Source organism: Geosmithia morbida, assembly GCF_012550715.1.
Source record: "Geosmithia morbida isolate 1262 chromosome Unknown scaffold_1, whole genome shotgun sequence".
Classification (NCBI taxonomy): domain Eukaryota; kingdom Fungi; phylum Ascomycota; class Sordariomycetes; order Hypocreales; family Bionectriaceae; genus Geosmithia; species Geosmithia morbida.
This window is the reverse complement of record NW_023336188.1, coordinates 2,214,917-2,229,666: the sequence shown is the minus strand read 5'-3', so window position 1 is coordinate 2,229,666 and position 14,750 is coordinate 2,214,917. Positions and strand designations below refer to the sequence as shown.

General features: G+C 55.8%; 4 protein-coding genes across 4 annotated transcripts; 2 read left to right on the top strand and 2 right to left on the bottom strand.

Moving 5' to 3' along the window:
- Window positions 1-267: 267 nt before the first annotated feature.
- On the top strand, window positions 268-6,262 carry GMORB2_1431 (anaphase-promoting complex subunit 1; the record flags this gene model as incomplete). Its single annotated transcript, XM_035463413.1, has 3 exons — window positions 268-3,115; window positions 3,191-3,651; window positions 3,713-6,262. The coding sequence occupies 3 exons, from the start codon at window positions 268-270 to the stop codon at window positions 6,260-6,262; spliced, it is 5,859 nt and encodes a 1,952-aa protein (XP_035324837.1).
- A 764-nt stretch (window positions 6,263-7,026) lies between these two features.
- GMORB2_1430 (translation initiation factor 3 subunit E) lies at window positions 7,027-8,478 on the bottom strand (the record flags this gene model as incomplete). Its single annotated transcript, XM_035463412.1, has 2 exons — window positions 7,027-7,944; window positions 8,074-8,478. The coding sequence occupies 2 exons, from the start codon at window positions 8,476-8,478 to the stop codon at window positions 7,027-7,029; spliced, it is 1,323 nt and encodes a 440-aa protein (XP_035324836.1).
- A 359-nt stretch (window positions 8,479-8,837) lies between these two features.
- On the top strand, window positions 8,838-9,388 carry GMORB2_1429 (large subunit ribosomal protein L49; the record flags this gene model as incomplete). Its single annotated transcript, XM_035463411.1, has 2 exons — window positions 8,838-9,257; window positions 9,338-9,388. The coding sequence occupies 2 exons, from the start codon at window positions 8,838-8,840 to the stop codon at window positions 9,386-9,388; spliced, it is 471 nt and encodes a 156-aa protein (XP_035324835.1).
- A 686-nt stretch (window positions 9,389-10,074) lies between these two features.
- Window positions 10,075-13,512, bottom strand: GMORB2_1428 (SWI/SNF chromatin-remodeling complex subunit SWI1; the record flags this gene model as incomplete). Its single annotated transcript, XM_035463410.1, has 1 exon — window positions 10,075-13,512. The coding sequence occupies one exon, from the start codon at window positions 13,510-13,512 to the stop codon at window positions 10,075-10,077; it is 3,438 nt and encodes a 1,145-aa protein (XP_035324834.1).
- Between the last annotated feature and the right edge of the window lie 1,238 nt (window positions 13,513-14,750).

Sequence of the window (14,750 nt, the reverse complement as noted above, 5' to 3'; positions counted from 1 at the left end):
CCTGCTAAAAACAAAGTCAAAGTCTACTTTAGGGTAAGCAAAAATCGAATTATCCCCACCATCCCACTTCTTGATTGAGATCATCAATACGCGTTTCGTTCCGACGCGTTGCTTCGAACTCATCAGCTCTAGATTGTCTCATCAACATCTTCGGCTGCTTTTGATGTCTGTGTACGGACTGCGGGGATCACAGAAACATTTGACTGTGGCTCTGATCCCGCAACTCTCTTCGCCGCTACGCATGGGGACCTTTACTGTTCCTGCAGCATGGCGTCGATCAGGTCTCTAGGCTTGCATCAGCCCTCGGGTCTCCAGTATGCTATCAACGAACAGATTCTCCCCCAAAACCCTCCGACCGACTCATACAAATGGAGTATCCTCCCCGATGATACTGGAAATGGCCTGTTCGAAGATGAGCTTCTCGTCACCAAGGATGCTGTCGTATGGAGCCGCGGCGGCATCATCCAGAAGTCGTACCGGTTCCACCTCGAGAAGGAGCCTATTGTCCATGCCCTCTTCACCTACTTCCCGGCCTCGGAGGACGAAAAGAAGGATTCCTTAGATATGAAAAATGAAGACCAAAGGAAGAACCCCGGTCTGGAAAAGGCCCTCGTGGTCTTCCTAAAGACCCAGGCGCACATCTACTTCCTGTCTGGCACCAACCACATCGTCCACATGCCCTTTGAAGTCGAGTCCGCCTGTGCAGCTCCAGTAGGTGTCATTATACAGAGGAATCAAAGACCTGAGAGTGCCGCTTCTATGTCACTCAAGATGCCTCGCGTTCCGCCCAACTCTTTCGTTTCGTCACAATTGACGGTCTTCACCAGCTCGCAGCAATCAACCTTTTCCATCGAGAATCTAGGAAATCCCAAGCCGCTCAAGCTTGGCCTTGGATCCACACTTGGGCAGGTTTGGGAGGCGAATACGAAACCTGTCGATACCCATTGGCCTCGTCTGGTGTCACTGACGGACCCATTGCTCGACATTGGCCTGGTTGTGACCAACACGGGAGCCGAGCCGGCCAAGAGGGGGAAGAAGGCCCCTCCGAAGAAACCAGTCTTCCTCGATCCTTCACACGAAGTCCTGCACATCGAAAACATTTCCCTGCCCGGCGCAGAGCCGTTAGTACTGGCTGTCACCATTAATCGCGAGGCTAGCATCTACACCGTGTGGCGTCTCAACTATCTGGAACACAAGGACCCTTTTGTTCGTCAACAGAAGAAATCAAGGCGGAGAAGTACCCTCAGGAGAAGCTCGATTCAACCGGGACTCGCCGGTGGTGCAACAACGCCGCTAAATGCTACTTTTCGCGAAAGCTTCGGAGCACAGGCACCGCTCCAGGCACCGCCTCCGGCATCAGTTGTTAGAAAGCGGACGAGGAAGGCAGACAAGGGGAACAAACCTCTCGACTTGGTCTCCTCAATCGAACAACAAGACAAGGAGAGCAAAGATGTGACCCGTCGCAGTTCCCGGCGTGTCAGCTCCATGCTTGCCAGAGCCGATCTATCGGCCTCACATGAGAGGTCTGCCTTTCTAGAACAGCCATCTGTCACGGCGCACGCAACATCTCGAAAGCACGACTCGATCGGCAGCCATGCTGGGCGTTTGAGCTCGAGCCATAATCACCAATCTCATCTTAGTCTGGGGAGCTTACTAGAGGCTCCTTTTGACATGGGCCTCGACGAAGGCCTTAACAATATGGGCCTGGATGACCACGGACTCGACGGACTCCAACATGAGATTATGCTTTCAGAGATCCATAGTGTTGACATGGAAAGCAACAGCTTCCACTACTCGACAGCCGAGTCGGCCTCCAAATCTAAGCCGAGAGTTTTCGTCTTGACAGCCCCTCCCTTTGCAAGCAACGAGCGTTCGCGGAGTCAGCTCCTTGTCGGTATCCAGGATGCAGAGGACAAACGCCTGCAGCTGATGGTGCTCCACCTCCGCTTTCAGCAGCCCAAGCGTACCAGGGGGGTCTCAGCTACTGGCCCTGCAACTGTGTCTATTACACCAGGTGAGCTACGGGTGGCTCAGAATGTCGTGGACTCTACCAAGCTTGTCGATGGGGACCAGTCAGTCGTCCTCGTCTTGTCCGAGTCCATGGATGGCCGCCATGAGCTCAGTATCCAGGCTCCCTGGAGAGAACTCACGAAGATATCTGTCTCGACGCTTTTCGCAGAGAGCACAAGAAGTCTCTTCTACGCAGGCAGAAGTATTCACCGAGACGTTAAGAACCGCAAGTCTGAAGTTGTCGACTTCTCCAATGGTAGCATCGTTGGCGTCCGCCATCCTCGTGCTAGAGGCGTCGTCGATGTTTTGGACACCGAGGGCCGACTTCACCAGTTGCGCATCCAGCTCCAACCATCATCGCCACAAGTCGCAAAGGTCCTTGATGTTTGCGCGAGTATCCTCCCTGATTCTGTGGGCGAGCGCGTTCATGCCGGATGGTTCCACGTCATGCAGTGGCTCGAAAGCTGCCCAGACACGCTGGCTAACTTTGAGTGGTCCGCCGTCACCATCCTCCTCCTCTCTATATTCCTCAACCTGGGACGCAAAGATGCGACACAAACTTTTAGGGTCACACGCTCTTCTCCTCGGAAGCGGAGGCCAGCATCGGGGACGTTTGGCTCTATCCGAGACTCGGACGACTGGAAGGCCCTCGAGGCGGGCGAGACTGTCAATTCACTAGGATGTCCTCCCTGGATGATGAACAGAGGCTGGGACTGGGCTCTTGACGAAGATGCCGACGATTCCCTGTCCCCACACACAGGCCAGAGTACATCGCCCAAATTCATCTCGCGACACATAACCCTAGCCAAGGAGTTTCTGAGCTCCCCCGTTGGCGACGCGGCCGTCGGACATGGAGGGTTCCTACCGACAGCGCTAAGCAAGACGCCAGAGGCAAGACGTAAGAGCGCTGTTGATATCTTCATGGCGCTGCATCTTCTACTTGAAGAGGAGAAGTTGGATATCATGACGCCCGAGTACAACTCGCCTGGTCGTACGGACCTACGTGTTGTTCTCTGTCAAATTGGTAGATGGCTCGGCTGGCAGGAGTTCTGGACAATCTACGAGCTGGGAATTCAGGAGGACATTGACCAACGTCATGATACCGGTATGTTTCTATAGGACGAGGAGCCTAACCCTGAGACCTCGAGACCCGGATATCTTGCGCTAACACGAATGGCAGAAGTTCAAATCATCCCTCCCATAAGCCAACCGCCCGTTCGACCAGATATCCTGCATTGGGTACAGTCTCGACTGATCACAGATGACAGGGAGCCATACCCAACGCCACGAGATGTCTTCTATTCAAGTGCGCGACTTGCCGAAGCTGATACCAAGTGGGACCAGAGGTGGGACGACATTGTTCCCCGGACTCTCACCTTCAAACGCTTCTTCAAGGCCCTCAAGCGTGGTGCCACGGCTGTCGAGATGGTTGAGGCCATGCAGCAATGCGGCATGACACCACATTTTCTCGAGACCCTGCCCGAGGCTGTCCTCGTACCGCTACAGGATGCCATTGCGCTGTGCCAGCCTAGACCACCAAGCTCCTGGTCCAGTGAGCTGCTAGAGCTCGTGAAGAGAACGGACATAAGTCTCGTTCTGACGCCCGGAAAGCGACCGCGGACAGGAATGGCGAGCATCCTTGTGAGTATGACCTTTGCTGTGGGCCTGTGATAGCCGTCGTTACTGACATTGGGAAAACTAGACTCCTACTCACGTGGCGAGCCGCGACTACAAGCTACTGTGCCAGACCGTCGAAGAATCCAATAGCATCGGATATGACGAGGGCGACGGAACGGAGCGTCAGGCCGTCATCCGCGCCCTGTTCAAGGAGGACAGGCGGTTGAACGAAGTGCAGACCCTTCTCTCGACACACAAGGCGCGTGTGGTGAGCTTCCAGCCGGAGCCAGAATGGACAGAGAGCGTCTATCTAGAGAAACAAAAAGAGTTTGTCTCGAGGATAGCAACAGGGACTCTGGCCATCCCTTCTGGGCGTGCCATGCTCTACTACAGTCTCCGATATCCGCTCATCACGCAGGAGTTCCACATTGGAGGCTTCAACTTGAACTGCATTGTCAAGCCTGCCAACGTCACGGTCGGCGTGGACAAGTCTCACTTCACTGAGGAGAAGGTGTGCTGGGGGTTCTTCCACCAGGGCGTTGCAGCCGGACTCGCCATTTCCCCGCAGGCAAAGGGTATCGACTCGTCTTGGATTCTTTACAACAAACCTGGCGGTCAGGATCTGAGCAATCGACATGCTGGCTTCCTGCTCGCTCTTGGCCTTAATGGCCACCTCAAGGGCGTTGCCAAGTGGGTGGCATTCAAGTACCTTACGCCTAAGCACACCATGACGTCGATTGGTCTCCTCCTGGGCCTTGCGGCTTCGTACCTGGGCACAATGGACTCGCTCATCACGCGACTCTTGTCGGTCCATGCTACTCGTATGCTGCCACGCGGAGCCGCCGAGCTCAACTTGTCACCCCTCACGCAGACGTGCGGTATCATGGGCATCGGCCTACTATACTGCAACAGCCAGCACCGACGGATGAGCGAGATCATGCTGTCAGAGATTGAGCATATCGACGAGGGTGACGAAGAGGAGCCTCTTCGGAGCGAATGCTACCGTCTCGCCGCCGGCTTTTCTTTGGGCCTGATCAACCTCGGTAAGGGCAGCGATCTCAAAGGTCTGTATGACCTCAGGCTCACGGAGAAGCTCATCATGCATGCTACCGCGACGAAGAATGTGGAGATTGTGCACATCCTCGACCGCGCGGCTGCTGGTGCCGTGATGGCCATTGCCCTGATATTCATGAAGTCGGAGGATGCCATTGTAGCACGCAAGATTGACGTGCCAGCGTCGGTGCTGCAGTTTGACTATGTGCGCCCCGACATTCTGCTCCTACGCACAGTGGCAAAGAACATCATCATGTGGTCCAAGATCCAGCCCACGTTTGCGTGGGTCGAGGAGAGCCTCCCGGACGAGTATCGTGCACGACATGGACTCCAGAGCACGACGAAGCTCCAGTCTACCGACCTGCCCTTCTTCAGCATCCTGGCCGGCATCTGCCTGTCTATTGCCCTTCGTTTCTCGGGAAGCGCCGCACTCAAAGTGCGTGACCTTCTTCTTCACTACCTCGACCACTTCATCCGCATCACCCGTATCCCGTCCAGCCAAAAGGATAATCCGGACGCTCCGCCGCCATATGATGAGGAGCTGGCGAGGGAGAATGCTCGCATGTGTCAGGACGTGCTGGCCCTGTCGGCGTCGATAGTCATGGCCGGATCGGGCGATATCCCCGTACTACGTCGCTTACGATCCCTGCACGGACGCGACGATCCAGACACGCCGTACGGGTCCCACCTCGCAGGACACCTGGCCATAGGCGCGCTGTTTCTGGGCTGCGGCACGGCGACGTTTGGCAGCAGCAACCTGGCGATTGCGTCGCTCCTGATATCCTTCTACCCCATATTCCCCAACGATGTTATGGACAATAGGTCTCACCTCCAGGCGTTCCGCCATTTCTGGGTGCTAGCGACAGAGCAGCGATGCCTGGTGGCCAAGGACATCCTGACGGGCCAGCCCATCTCTGTTTCGGTGATTATCCAGCTCAAGAACAGCCAGCCATCACCTACCGTCCGCCGCACGACGCCATGCCTCCTCCCGCCGCTGGACCAGATCTCACGCCTGACGACCGACTGCGGATCGCAGTTTTGGGATATAGAGGTGGACTTTGATAAGGACGGCATGCGGGAGGCCTTCACCAAGACACAGAGCATCTACCTACGACGCCGACCACCGCGCGAAGGGGCATTCACATCGACGCTGGGAGCCCTGGGCAGGGACGGTCGCGACGACACGCCGCTCGAATGGTTATTCGGACTCGACTCCCTGCGCGAGGTGACGCACGCCGAGCGAGCAGCCATGATGCAGAACAGCACGGCGAGTGACGAGCAGGAGTCTGGTGGACGAGCGCTAGATGCCAGGATGGAGATAGAGAGGGGCATCGAGTACGGCGGAGACAGGGAGAGGCTGGAGAGTGCACGCGTACTGTTCGAATGGGGTGCTGCTCGCGACGAGCTCCTCCGGCCGGGTGCTGCCGCTGCCGATATATACGACAGTATGGCGACGGAGAAGGCGGATGGGGATGAAGATGGAGCACATGATATCCAAGGGACGTGGTGGATGAGAGACAGCGTTATAGAGGGACTCAAGGGGAAAGTGATGCTTGTTGGGAGAGATGCAGAACAAGGGTAGCATTAATGACATGATGATGGGGTTTTGTCCTCTTTCCACTCCTTTTCCACTCCTTTTCAACCACTACGAGGTGGTAATAGAGCTGATATCGTTCCAGTACAGTCTACCGGCGTGACATTATCACTATTTTTCTTGCCTGAACAACTTGTTTGAACGATGGCTACACAATAAAGCATGAAATTCTTTCATTTTGTTTCATAAGGAGTCTCGGGGGTGTGTAAAGATAGCAACGGGGACAAAAAGCAAATAAAAAACAAAAGCAATAGATATGGCAAAAGAAGTCAATAATCCCGTGTAGTTTGACCGTACTCTTTCCCATCCAACGCGACATTGTTTCTTGTCTTTTTGTCCCCCCCCCCCCCTTGTTTTACTTCTTCCTCTTTTCTTCTCTCTCTTTTTTTTCCCAGAAAAAAAATACAACGCCAGTGGCAATGTTAACCCGCATCACCGGGGGTGGGGAGGGGAGAGAAGGGGGGGGGGGAGGTTGATGAAAGAGAGTTATGGGGTTGTAGGCTTTTTGGCATGTTGGTGAGATGCTCCAAGCATACTAGTAAGATTGTGTATATGTGATGAGGTTGTATGAGGATCCCCCCCCCCCTTTTTTTTTCTATCATTAGAGGATACACATGTATATATATACATATATATTCCGCGATAGGCAGCTCTTTTCATCTCTCCAAGGAAAGAAATGAGACGCGCCTGTGATTCAATTATTCATTTCTTCTTATTGAAGAAGAAAGATGATGATGGAAAGGAAAATTGGATCACGACCTGGAAATGGCAGAGTTGAGAACCTGGGTGCGGAAGAAACTGCCCTTTGTCTTTTCAATGACCTGCTGGTAGACGTTGTTGGGAGGGTGGTTCATTATGACAGTGCCATCCTGGGAGTCAATCTTGGCATCGAGACGGGTCTCGCGGATCAGGTTGACGATCCACTTCTCGCCGTCGTCGGGGTTGAGGCCGAGCTTGGCAGACAGATCACGCATGTTCATGCGGGAGAAGATCTTGCAGTACGACTCGCAGATGAGGTGGCGAGCGGCGTCGACGAAGGCTTCGGTGGACCCAGACAGGAAGAAGTCGGAACGGCAGACCTTCTCGGCCTCGGCGAGGGCCTCGCGCGCGGCGTTGAAGTCGTGCGCAATGTACAAGGCGTTAACGAACTGGGTGAGCGGGTCCGTGTACTCGTAGGCCTCCTGACGGACGTAGCGCACCACATCCTTGAGCTGCTTCTGCTGGAGCGACGAGTTACGCGCGCGCCCACGGCCGGTGATGACAGCGGCGATCAAGTAGCGCAGCACCCACGGGCACCACGTCTGGATCGTGTTGATGTATGCCGCTGAGAAGAACATGTCGAGTATCGGTTCGCGCGCCAGCTCAGAGTTGAAGAGGGGGAAGAGTGACCAGTGGATCAGCATTGTGCGGTGGTCCAGCTGCGCACGCGGGTTGTTAAACAGCTTGCTGTCGATGCCCTCACGCACGTTCTTGACCTCGTCCACCGCCGACTCCCAGTTGGTCGAGAGAATCTCCGATGCCAGCTTTCCCCACGTGGCCGCTGACACCTTGTCGTTGTCGGTCGAGAGAACGCGGAACTGATACAGCATGTCGGCCGCGCTTCCGTACTGGCCGCATCGGAACTGGAACTGTCCAAAGTCGTACAGGGCATTGACCATTTCCATGGTGACCTGTTTTTGAAGGGGAAAAAAATACGTCAGCAAATCCTATTTCTTGATTTTCCGCCTCTTTCGTTCCTCTTTTCAAAAAAGACTGGAGACGAGGAATCCCCCAAGTTTTCCATCTAGTATTGTCCTTACCCCGTGCTGGTTCTTGAGAAACTCCAAGTTGGCCACCTTGTCGCTCCTGAGGCCGTTGACAACCTCGTCTTGGGTGAGGAGGTTGGCAATGGTCTCGGTGGCCTGCTCGTGCCTCTCGAGCTCAGCCAGGACCTCCTGCCTCTTCTTGTTATACTCAGCGGGGGCCTCCTTGACGTCGTGGAGATCGCAGTACAGGCTGGCGACGTAGTCGGTCATATTGGTGTCTTCGAGGAGCTTAATCTTGCCCTCGGCGATCTTGTGGGCCGTGGCGTCGTCGCCCTTCTCCTCGGCCTGGTCGCCTTCGAACTGGATGAGCGGGAAGAGGAGGTGTCGGCTCAGGTGCGGTGCGAGGCGGGGCATGACGGACGAGCCGTCGGCCGAGACTGTCTTGAGTAGATCCTCCATGTTGTGTGGTTGAATTATCTGATCCTGTATCGAGTTTTCTTCTAGAAGAATAATGCCGTCACGTCCAGGATACGATACAACTCTTGATAGCTCTCGAGCATCAAAGGAAGGGCTGGAGAGAGAGAGAGAGAGGGTGAGAGTGAGACGGAGAGGCGCATCCGCACAATGGAGGGGCAAATCAATTTTTGGTCGAAATTTCGCCAAAAGTGCTGTGGGAAATTGATTACCCGAGCTTCTACCGCCCAGGAACCAGATAGTCACGTGAATTTTCTTTTCGCCGTTTCTCGATAACCTCATTGCGTCAACCGCCCCCCATTACCGTGATCCCACCCTTGCTTAGCCATTCGTTCAACCACACCATGTCGCAACTATTCTTCTCAAGGGCATCGCTTCCCAGGGTATCGATGGCGACTCGAGCAATTCTGTCGCGCGTCCCGTCCACCACCGCCGCCATCTCATACAAGCCCAATCCTTTGCAGCCACGTCCCCGATCCTCCCCCAAGATCCCCCAGTCCCAGCGCCCTCTATACCGCGAACCCACGCCTCCTCCCAAGCTAGCGCCCGACGCCCTCGAGTCGATGCCCTACATTGTCCGTCGCACCCCCTTCGCCCAGCTCCCCGTCTACCGCAAGTGGATGTCTGGAGGCACACGCCAGGTCATCACCATCAAGAAGGTCAGCGGCGACAAGGCCGGTCTGGTCGGCGAGCTCACCGAGAAGCTGGGCGTTCCCGCTGGAAATATCCGCATCAACCCTACTACTGGCAACTTGGAGCTTCAGGTATGTTTTTTTTCCTCAGGTGTCTTGCGCCTCCTGACCCCCTGTTTCATCTGCTAATCCCTTCTTCTCCTCATACGTAGGGCGACTTCTTCAACAAGACGAGAGATTACCTTCTCGAACGGGGATTCTAAGAGTCCAAGAGAGACAGGACGAAAAAAGAGAAGCTGAGGGGCTCGGAAGAGCAAGAAAAGGATGCCAGAGGTCCACTGGGCGTGTACCATGACTGTATTATACCCGTGATCCACGGCCTGTACATTATATCAACAGCATGAAGAGAAAAGTCATAATATTATAGACACAAGTCTACAAGATGATGCCAGTTGAGAGAAATATTCAGAGTCGTAATTATAACCATACTTGGCAAAGGTAAAAAGGATTAAAAAAAATAAGCATCCAACCAATACACCAAGGCCAGACAATGGACCAAACCCAGAGACGAGAAAAATAAACCAACCCCCCAATAAACAGAGAAAACCAACTATAAATAGGAAAATCAGACTGCTGAGAGAATAGGACAGTATGGAGAGAAAAGGATAAAAAGAACAAGTATGCACATTCCCTCGCCTCTTGTCAAAAGACTATATTCGCTACCTAGTTATATCCAAGTCATTCATGACGTCTGTCGCCGTTCTTTTTCTTTGCTCTCCTCTTCTCCTTTCCCTTCTCGCACTCTTCCTCCTCTCATCTAGCTTATACAAGTAGGAGGGAAATAAAAAACGGTATATTTGGAAAATAAAGTAGAAGTGAAAAAAGACAAACAATAGAAAATAAAGTTGCTATGTGGGCGAGTGGCCAAACATAATAGGTAACAACCGTGTCAGCGTCCGAGGTTAAAGCAGCTGGTAATATGCTGGAAGAGTCCCTCCTTTGCCCACTCTGGAGATGACAGACTCGTCAGCTCCATCAGCTTCTGCGAGTTGGGGAGGAAGGCCACGTCAAGCGGGGATGACCCTCTTGACTTTTCTGCCAGCCTCTTCAGCAGTGACACGGCCGTCATGACAATGTACAGGAGCTCAGGATCTTTGCGGGCAGCCGGTGGCGCCGCTCGAGAACCTCTGCCGTGAGTTGGTGGCGGTGGCAGTGGCTGGGGCTTGTCGTACTCCTGGCTCAGTCTCGAGATGAGCTTGATGAGGGTCTCCCCCAGACAGTTTTGCGAGATGAGCCACGACTTGGCAAGGTCTGACTCGGGGCCGGGTGCAAGGAAGGCCAGAATCTCGGCTGACAGGAGGCCCTGCATGAGGAACGGCTTCCTCATCTCCACCAGAGGAGGCCACTGAGCGGGTCGGTTCTGTTCGAAAACCGTGTCTGGCAGAGGCGCGATGGACAGCGCAAATGCGCGGGTTAGGAGCTCCTCCGGAACCGCAGAACTAGCGTCCAGGGCAAAGATGGTCCTATACATCGTCCGGTTCGGCTCGTCGCGTGCAAACAGCTTGGCCAGCGCATCCACCGCGTGCGGCAAGTAGGGCTGCTGGCTAGGCTCGTACCGGGGGAAGTCCCAGGTGCCATCGTCCAGCCTCAACGGGCCCGGTGCAGGGGCGAACGCCAGGAGGAAGTACAGCAGACACAGGGCCTGCTCGCGTCCGGGGAGCTCCATGACCCCCGACACATTGGACAGGAAGATGACCATGTCCTTCATGAAATCGAGCGTGTTGGCGTGTGTGCGGAGAAGCATGTTACGGGTCCCCAGATATCGGACCACGACGCACAGAAATTTTATAACCGTCTCGTCCACCAGTACCGGGTGGTTCTCGTTTGCGTCGCCGGGGAACGACAGGTTCCGAAGAATCGTAGTGATGCAGATCAACCGGTCCACGGCGCGGTCAAGCTCGTATTCATTCGTTCCAAACGCGGGTGGTTCCTTGATGGCCCACTGCTCTATGCGACAGGCCCTCACGACATCCTCGTATGAGGTGAGCTGGATCTCGTCCGACACTTCGACCGTATGCTCGGCCAGAATGTCCAGCTGCTCCTCAGCACAGTCAATCAGTGAGTCGATGAGGTCATCACAGTAGGGGAGTCGGATGAAGTGCGAAGGGTGAGGTGAGTTGGACACCGTGGCCAACGTATCGAGGGCAACTCGGACTTCTCCCTTGATCCCGCTCTGAATGCTCTTGTTAAGGGCGTGGATGTCAATGTTGCCCAGTTCAGGGAGCGGTGTCACATCAGGTGCCCAGCGAAGCAGTTCCGTGCCCAGCGGGACAACGGCATTGAGGTCGACACCACCAAACGTCACTAGCTCACGAGCACAGGGCGTGTACTCGTCGGGCAGGGCCGCCATCCTGTGCATCTGAAGATCGACCGCCGTACCAGGTGTAACCTGACCCTCGGGCGGAACCACGGGCAGGCCTGCCACCTTGGCGTGTGCAGGCGATGCCATTGAGAAGTCTCCCTGGACAGGAGTCTCGGCACCCCTTGACCCACTGTTCCGGTTGTGGCCTGGGCCAGGAGTCGTCTGGCCAGGAAGAGGCTTCTGAGGGGTAGGAAAACCATTGACGACCTGTGGCGGTTTCACAGGAGTCTGCTGAGGCATAGGCGGCATATGTGGTGTTTGCTGACTAGGCTGTTGCGGCGGCTGCTGCTGCATCTGTCCCTGGTTCATGAGCGGGTTGGGCGTCATCTGCTTCTGGGGTGTTCCCTGTGGTTGGGGGATGTGTTGCTGAGGTTGAGGGGGGAACTGCTGCTGGGGTTGCGGTGGCTGTGGCTGTTGAGGATGTTGGGGCTGTTGTTGCGGGTGGTGTTGAGGTTGTTGTTGTTGGTGCTGCTGATGCTGATGCTGCTGATGCAGTTGCTGCTGCTGCTGCTGCTGCTGCTGCTGCTGCTGCTGCATCATCCTCTGCTTCTGCTGGGCCATCCAGGCCTCCTCAAACTTGTACAGGTTGCGCTCGTAGATCTGCTTGAGTAGCATGGCGACATTGGGGATCTGGACTGGGAGACCAAGGACTTGCGCAACATGAAGCCATCCATTGCCGGTGACGACAGCCTTGTAGCCACCCTTGTTCTGGACAGCTTGGAAGAGCATCATGAGGTTGACGGGCCGGTCCATGATCATGGGGTTCGTGTCGAGGGGGAGACCCTTGGCAGCCATCAATGTGGCGAGGTTCTTCATGAACTGCTCGGGGCTCGAGCTAGCCATGGGACGGGGTCGCATCATGCCGGGCTGCGCCTGAGGCGGTACCTGGCCGTTAGGCATGGCCTGCATCTGCTGCTTAGCTATCATGCCACGACCCATGTTTTGCGACTTCATCTGCGCCTGCATCTGCATATTTCCCTGGAGCTGCTGCTGCAGGCGCATCTGATAGGCGGCCATCTTGTGCTGATCTGTTATACCCTGAGGCGTCTGCTGCCGTTGCTGTGTCTGTTGCTGGTGACCAGGCATGCCCATGTGCTGCTGATGGGATTGCTGAGGCGACTGCTGCTGCTGCTGGTGAAGCTGCTGCTGCTGCTGTGCCTGTTGTTGCTGCTGCTGCAGGTGAGGGTACATGCTTGCCATGTGGCCCATCTGCTGAGGCATCTGCTGCATCTGCTGAGGCATCATCTGAGGGCCACCGGCGACGGGGTTGGGGATGGGAGACGGGCGCGGGTTGGAAGGCGAGGCGGCAAAGTTGGGGTTGTAGCCCTGGGGCATGTTTGGCATGAACTGGCTGGGCTGAGGCGTCCCCTGCTCGGACTGTGCGGGCGAGGCCTGAGCAGCGGCAAACTGAGGGTTTCCAGGTGAGAAGGGGTGCGGCGAGGCCGTGGCGACGCGTTGAGGCACGCTACCGGGTCGCATCTGGTTGCCCATGATGGGGGAAGGGCTGGCGTTTGCGGATCCGTTGGCCTGTAGATGACCGAATTGACCGGCGCCCTGTTGGGGGATGGCGCCAGGCTGGAAGCCGCCGGGGAAATTTTGCTGCTGCTGCTGTGGGGTCTGGGATCGCGACGTGGGCAGCATGCCGGGATTTTGAGTCGGAGACGCAGCGATTCCGTCGTCGCGGGGCCGCGGTCGTTTCGAGGGGATAACGGGGTTCGTCTGGAAGGCGGGATTTTGGATTGTTGATGGCGAAACATTGCGCATAGGCCCATTCTGCATGACCTGTTGCGGCGGCTGTTGCGGTTGTTGTTGCTGCTGTAGCTGCGCAGGGTTGAATTGACCCGAGTTGGCCATGAAGGCAGAAGGATCCATCATGGCACCGGCGGCGGAGGCGTTGGGATCGTTCATGTGTGGGAAGCCGTTGCCATTGTGGTTTGGGACGGCGTCATTCATCCAGGTGCTCATGGCGATTCGGGAAAACCGCCCAGTAGCACTCGGAGGCGGCAAGCTGGGGAGTCTGGGGAGAGCAAAGGCACGGCGACGTCAGCAATCAGCAGAGGGGTGAGGAGGGTCGCATTGAGTGTGAATGCGATCCCACAGAAGAATCGAGATGAGGTCAAATGACGGCACGAGGCGCAGTGATGGGGGATTGAGAAGGGCAGGGGGCGGATTATCAAGTCGCGCGTCGCGAGAGTGTGTTGGGAGTGGAGGAGTATGTGCGTGGGAAATGTGCCGGGGGCGAGAGCGGGCGGGAAGGGAAGGCTGTATTGTGCTGTCTAGCGCAGCTGTCCAGTGCAGCATAGTGGTGCAGCAGCCCAGTACAGAGGGCAAGAACGCTGGACAGCAGGGAGATGTAGGGGATAAGGGGTTCCTCCCAGTGCTGAACGCGCTGGGGAAGGTGCTGTAAGCAGCAGTGTCGAGGGGGAATAGTTCAACCCAAGTACGTACCTTGTCTAACAAAAACACAGGCAGTGCAGCCGGCTGGCACGTCACAAAATGAAGTATTGAGGCTGAAAATATGCTGGAGAAGATCTATATGATATCGCAGGCCCAGTGCAGCCGCGTCACCGATAGTCAGACGACGTGGTGGGCGCTGAAGGTGAAGTTGGCGGTGGCTACGCTGTTAGCCGGGGCGCGGTTCTCTGTCAGCGACGAGGGAGACGCGACGGGGGGGGGGGGGGGGGGGGGGGGCAGAAAAAAATATAGAGTGGGAGAACAAGGGGCAAAGCAACAACGCCACGAGGCAGGACTGGGGAAAGCAGGACGGACAGCCCACAACATCAACGGCAGCACTCAGTGCACGGCTGCCGAGGCCATCAAACAGAGAGGCGAGGCTGATAATGTGTGTCCAGACGCCACGAATTCGCAGGGGGAGCTGCGTCAACAAGGGGGGGTGTGGGAGTTGTGTTGCGTTGTGTGGCAGGCAGACGCAAAGGGAGGAACTCGACTCACTGGGGGGAAGGAGCGCGGGAGCGCGAGTGCAATCCGCTGGAATAGCCGGTAGGAGATGGCCTAGTCTATTACTCTGCACCTATTGACGGCACCTTTTTCCTGTACGGTGGTGTAATACTCTCTGTAATAGCAGAGAGCACTTTGGTCAGGTTCGTTTCGGTTGAATGAGAGCCTGAGAAAGGAACGGCAGAAGGGGCAAAAGCGAGCAGAATGCGCTGTGCTTTGGTACTTGCTTGCCTTGGGGGCCCGCT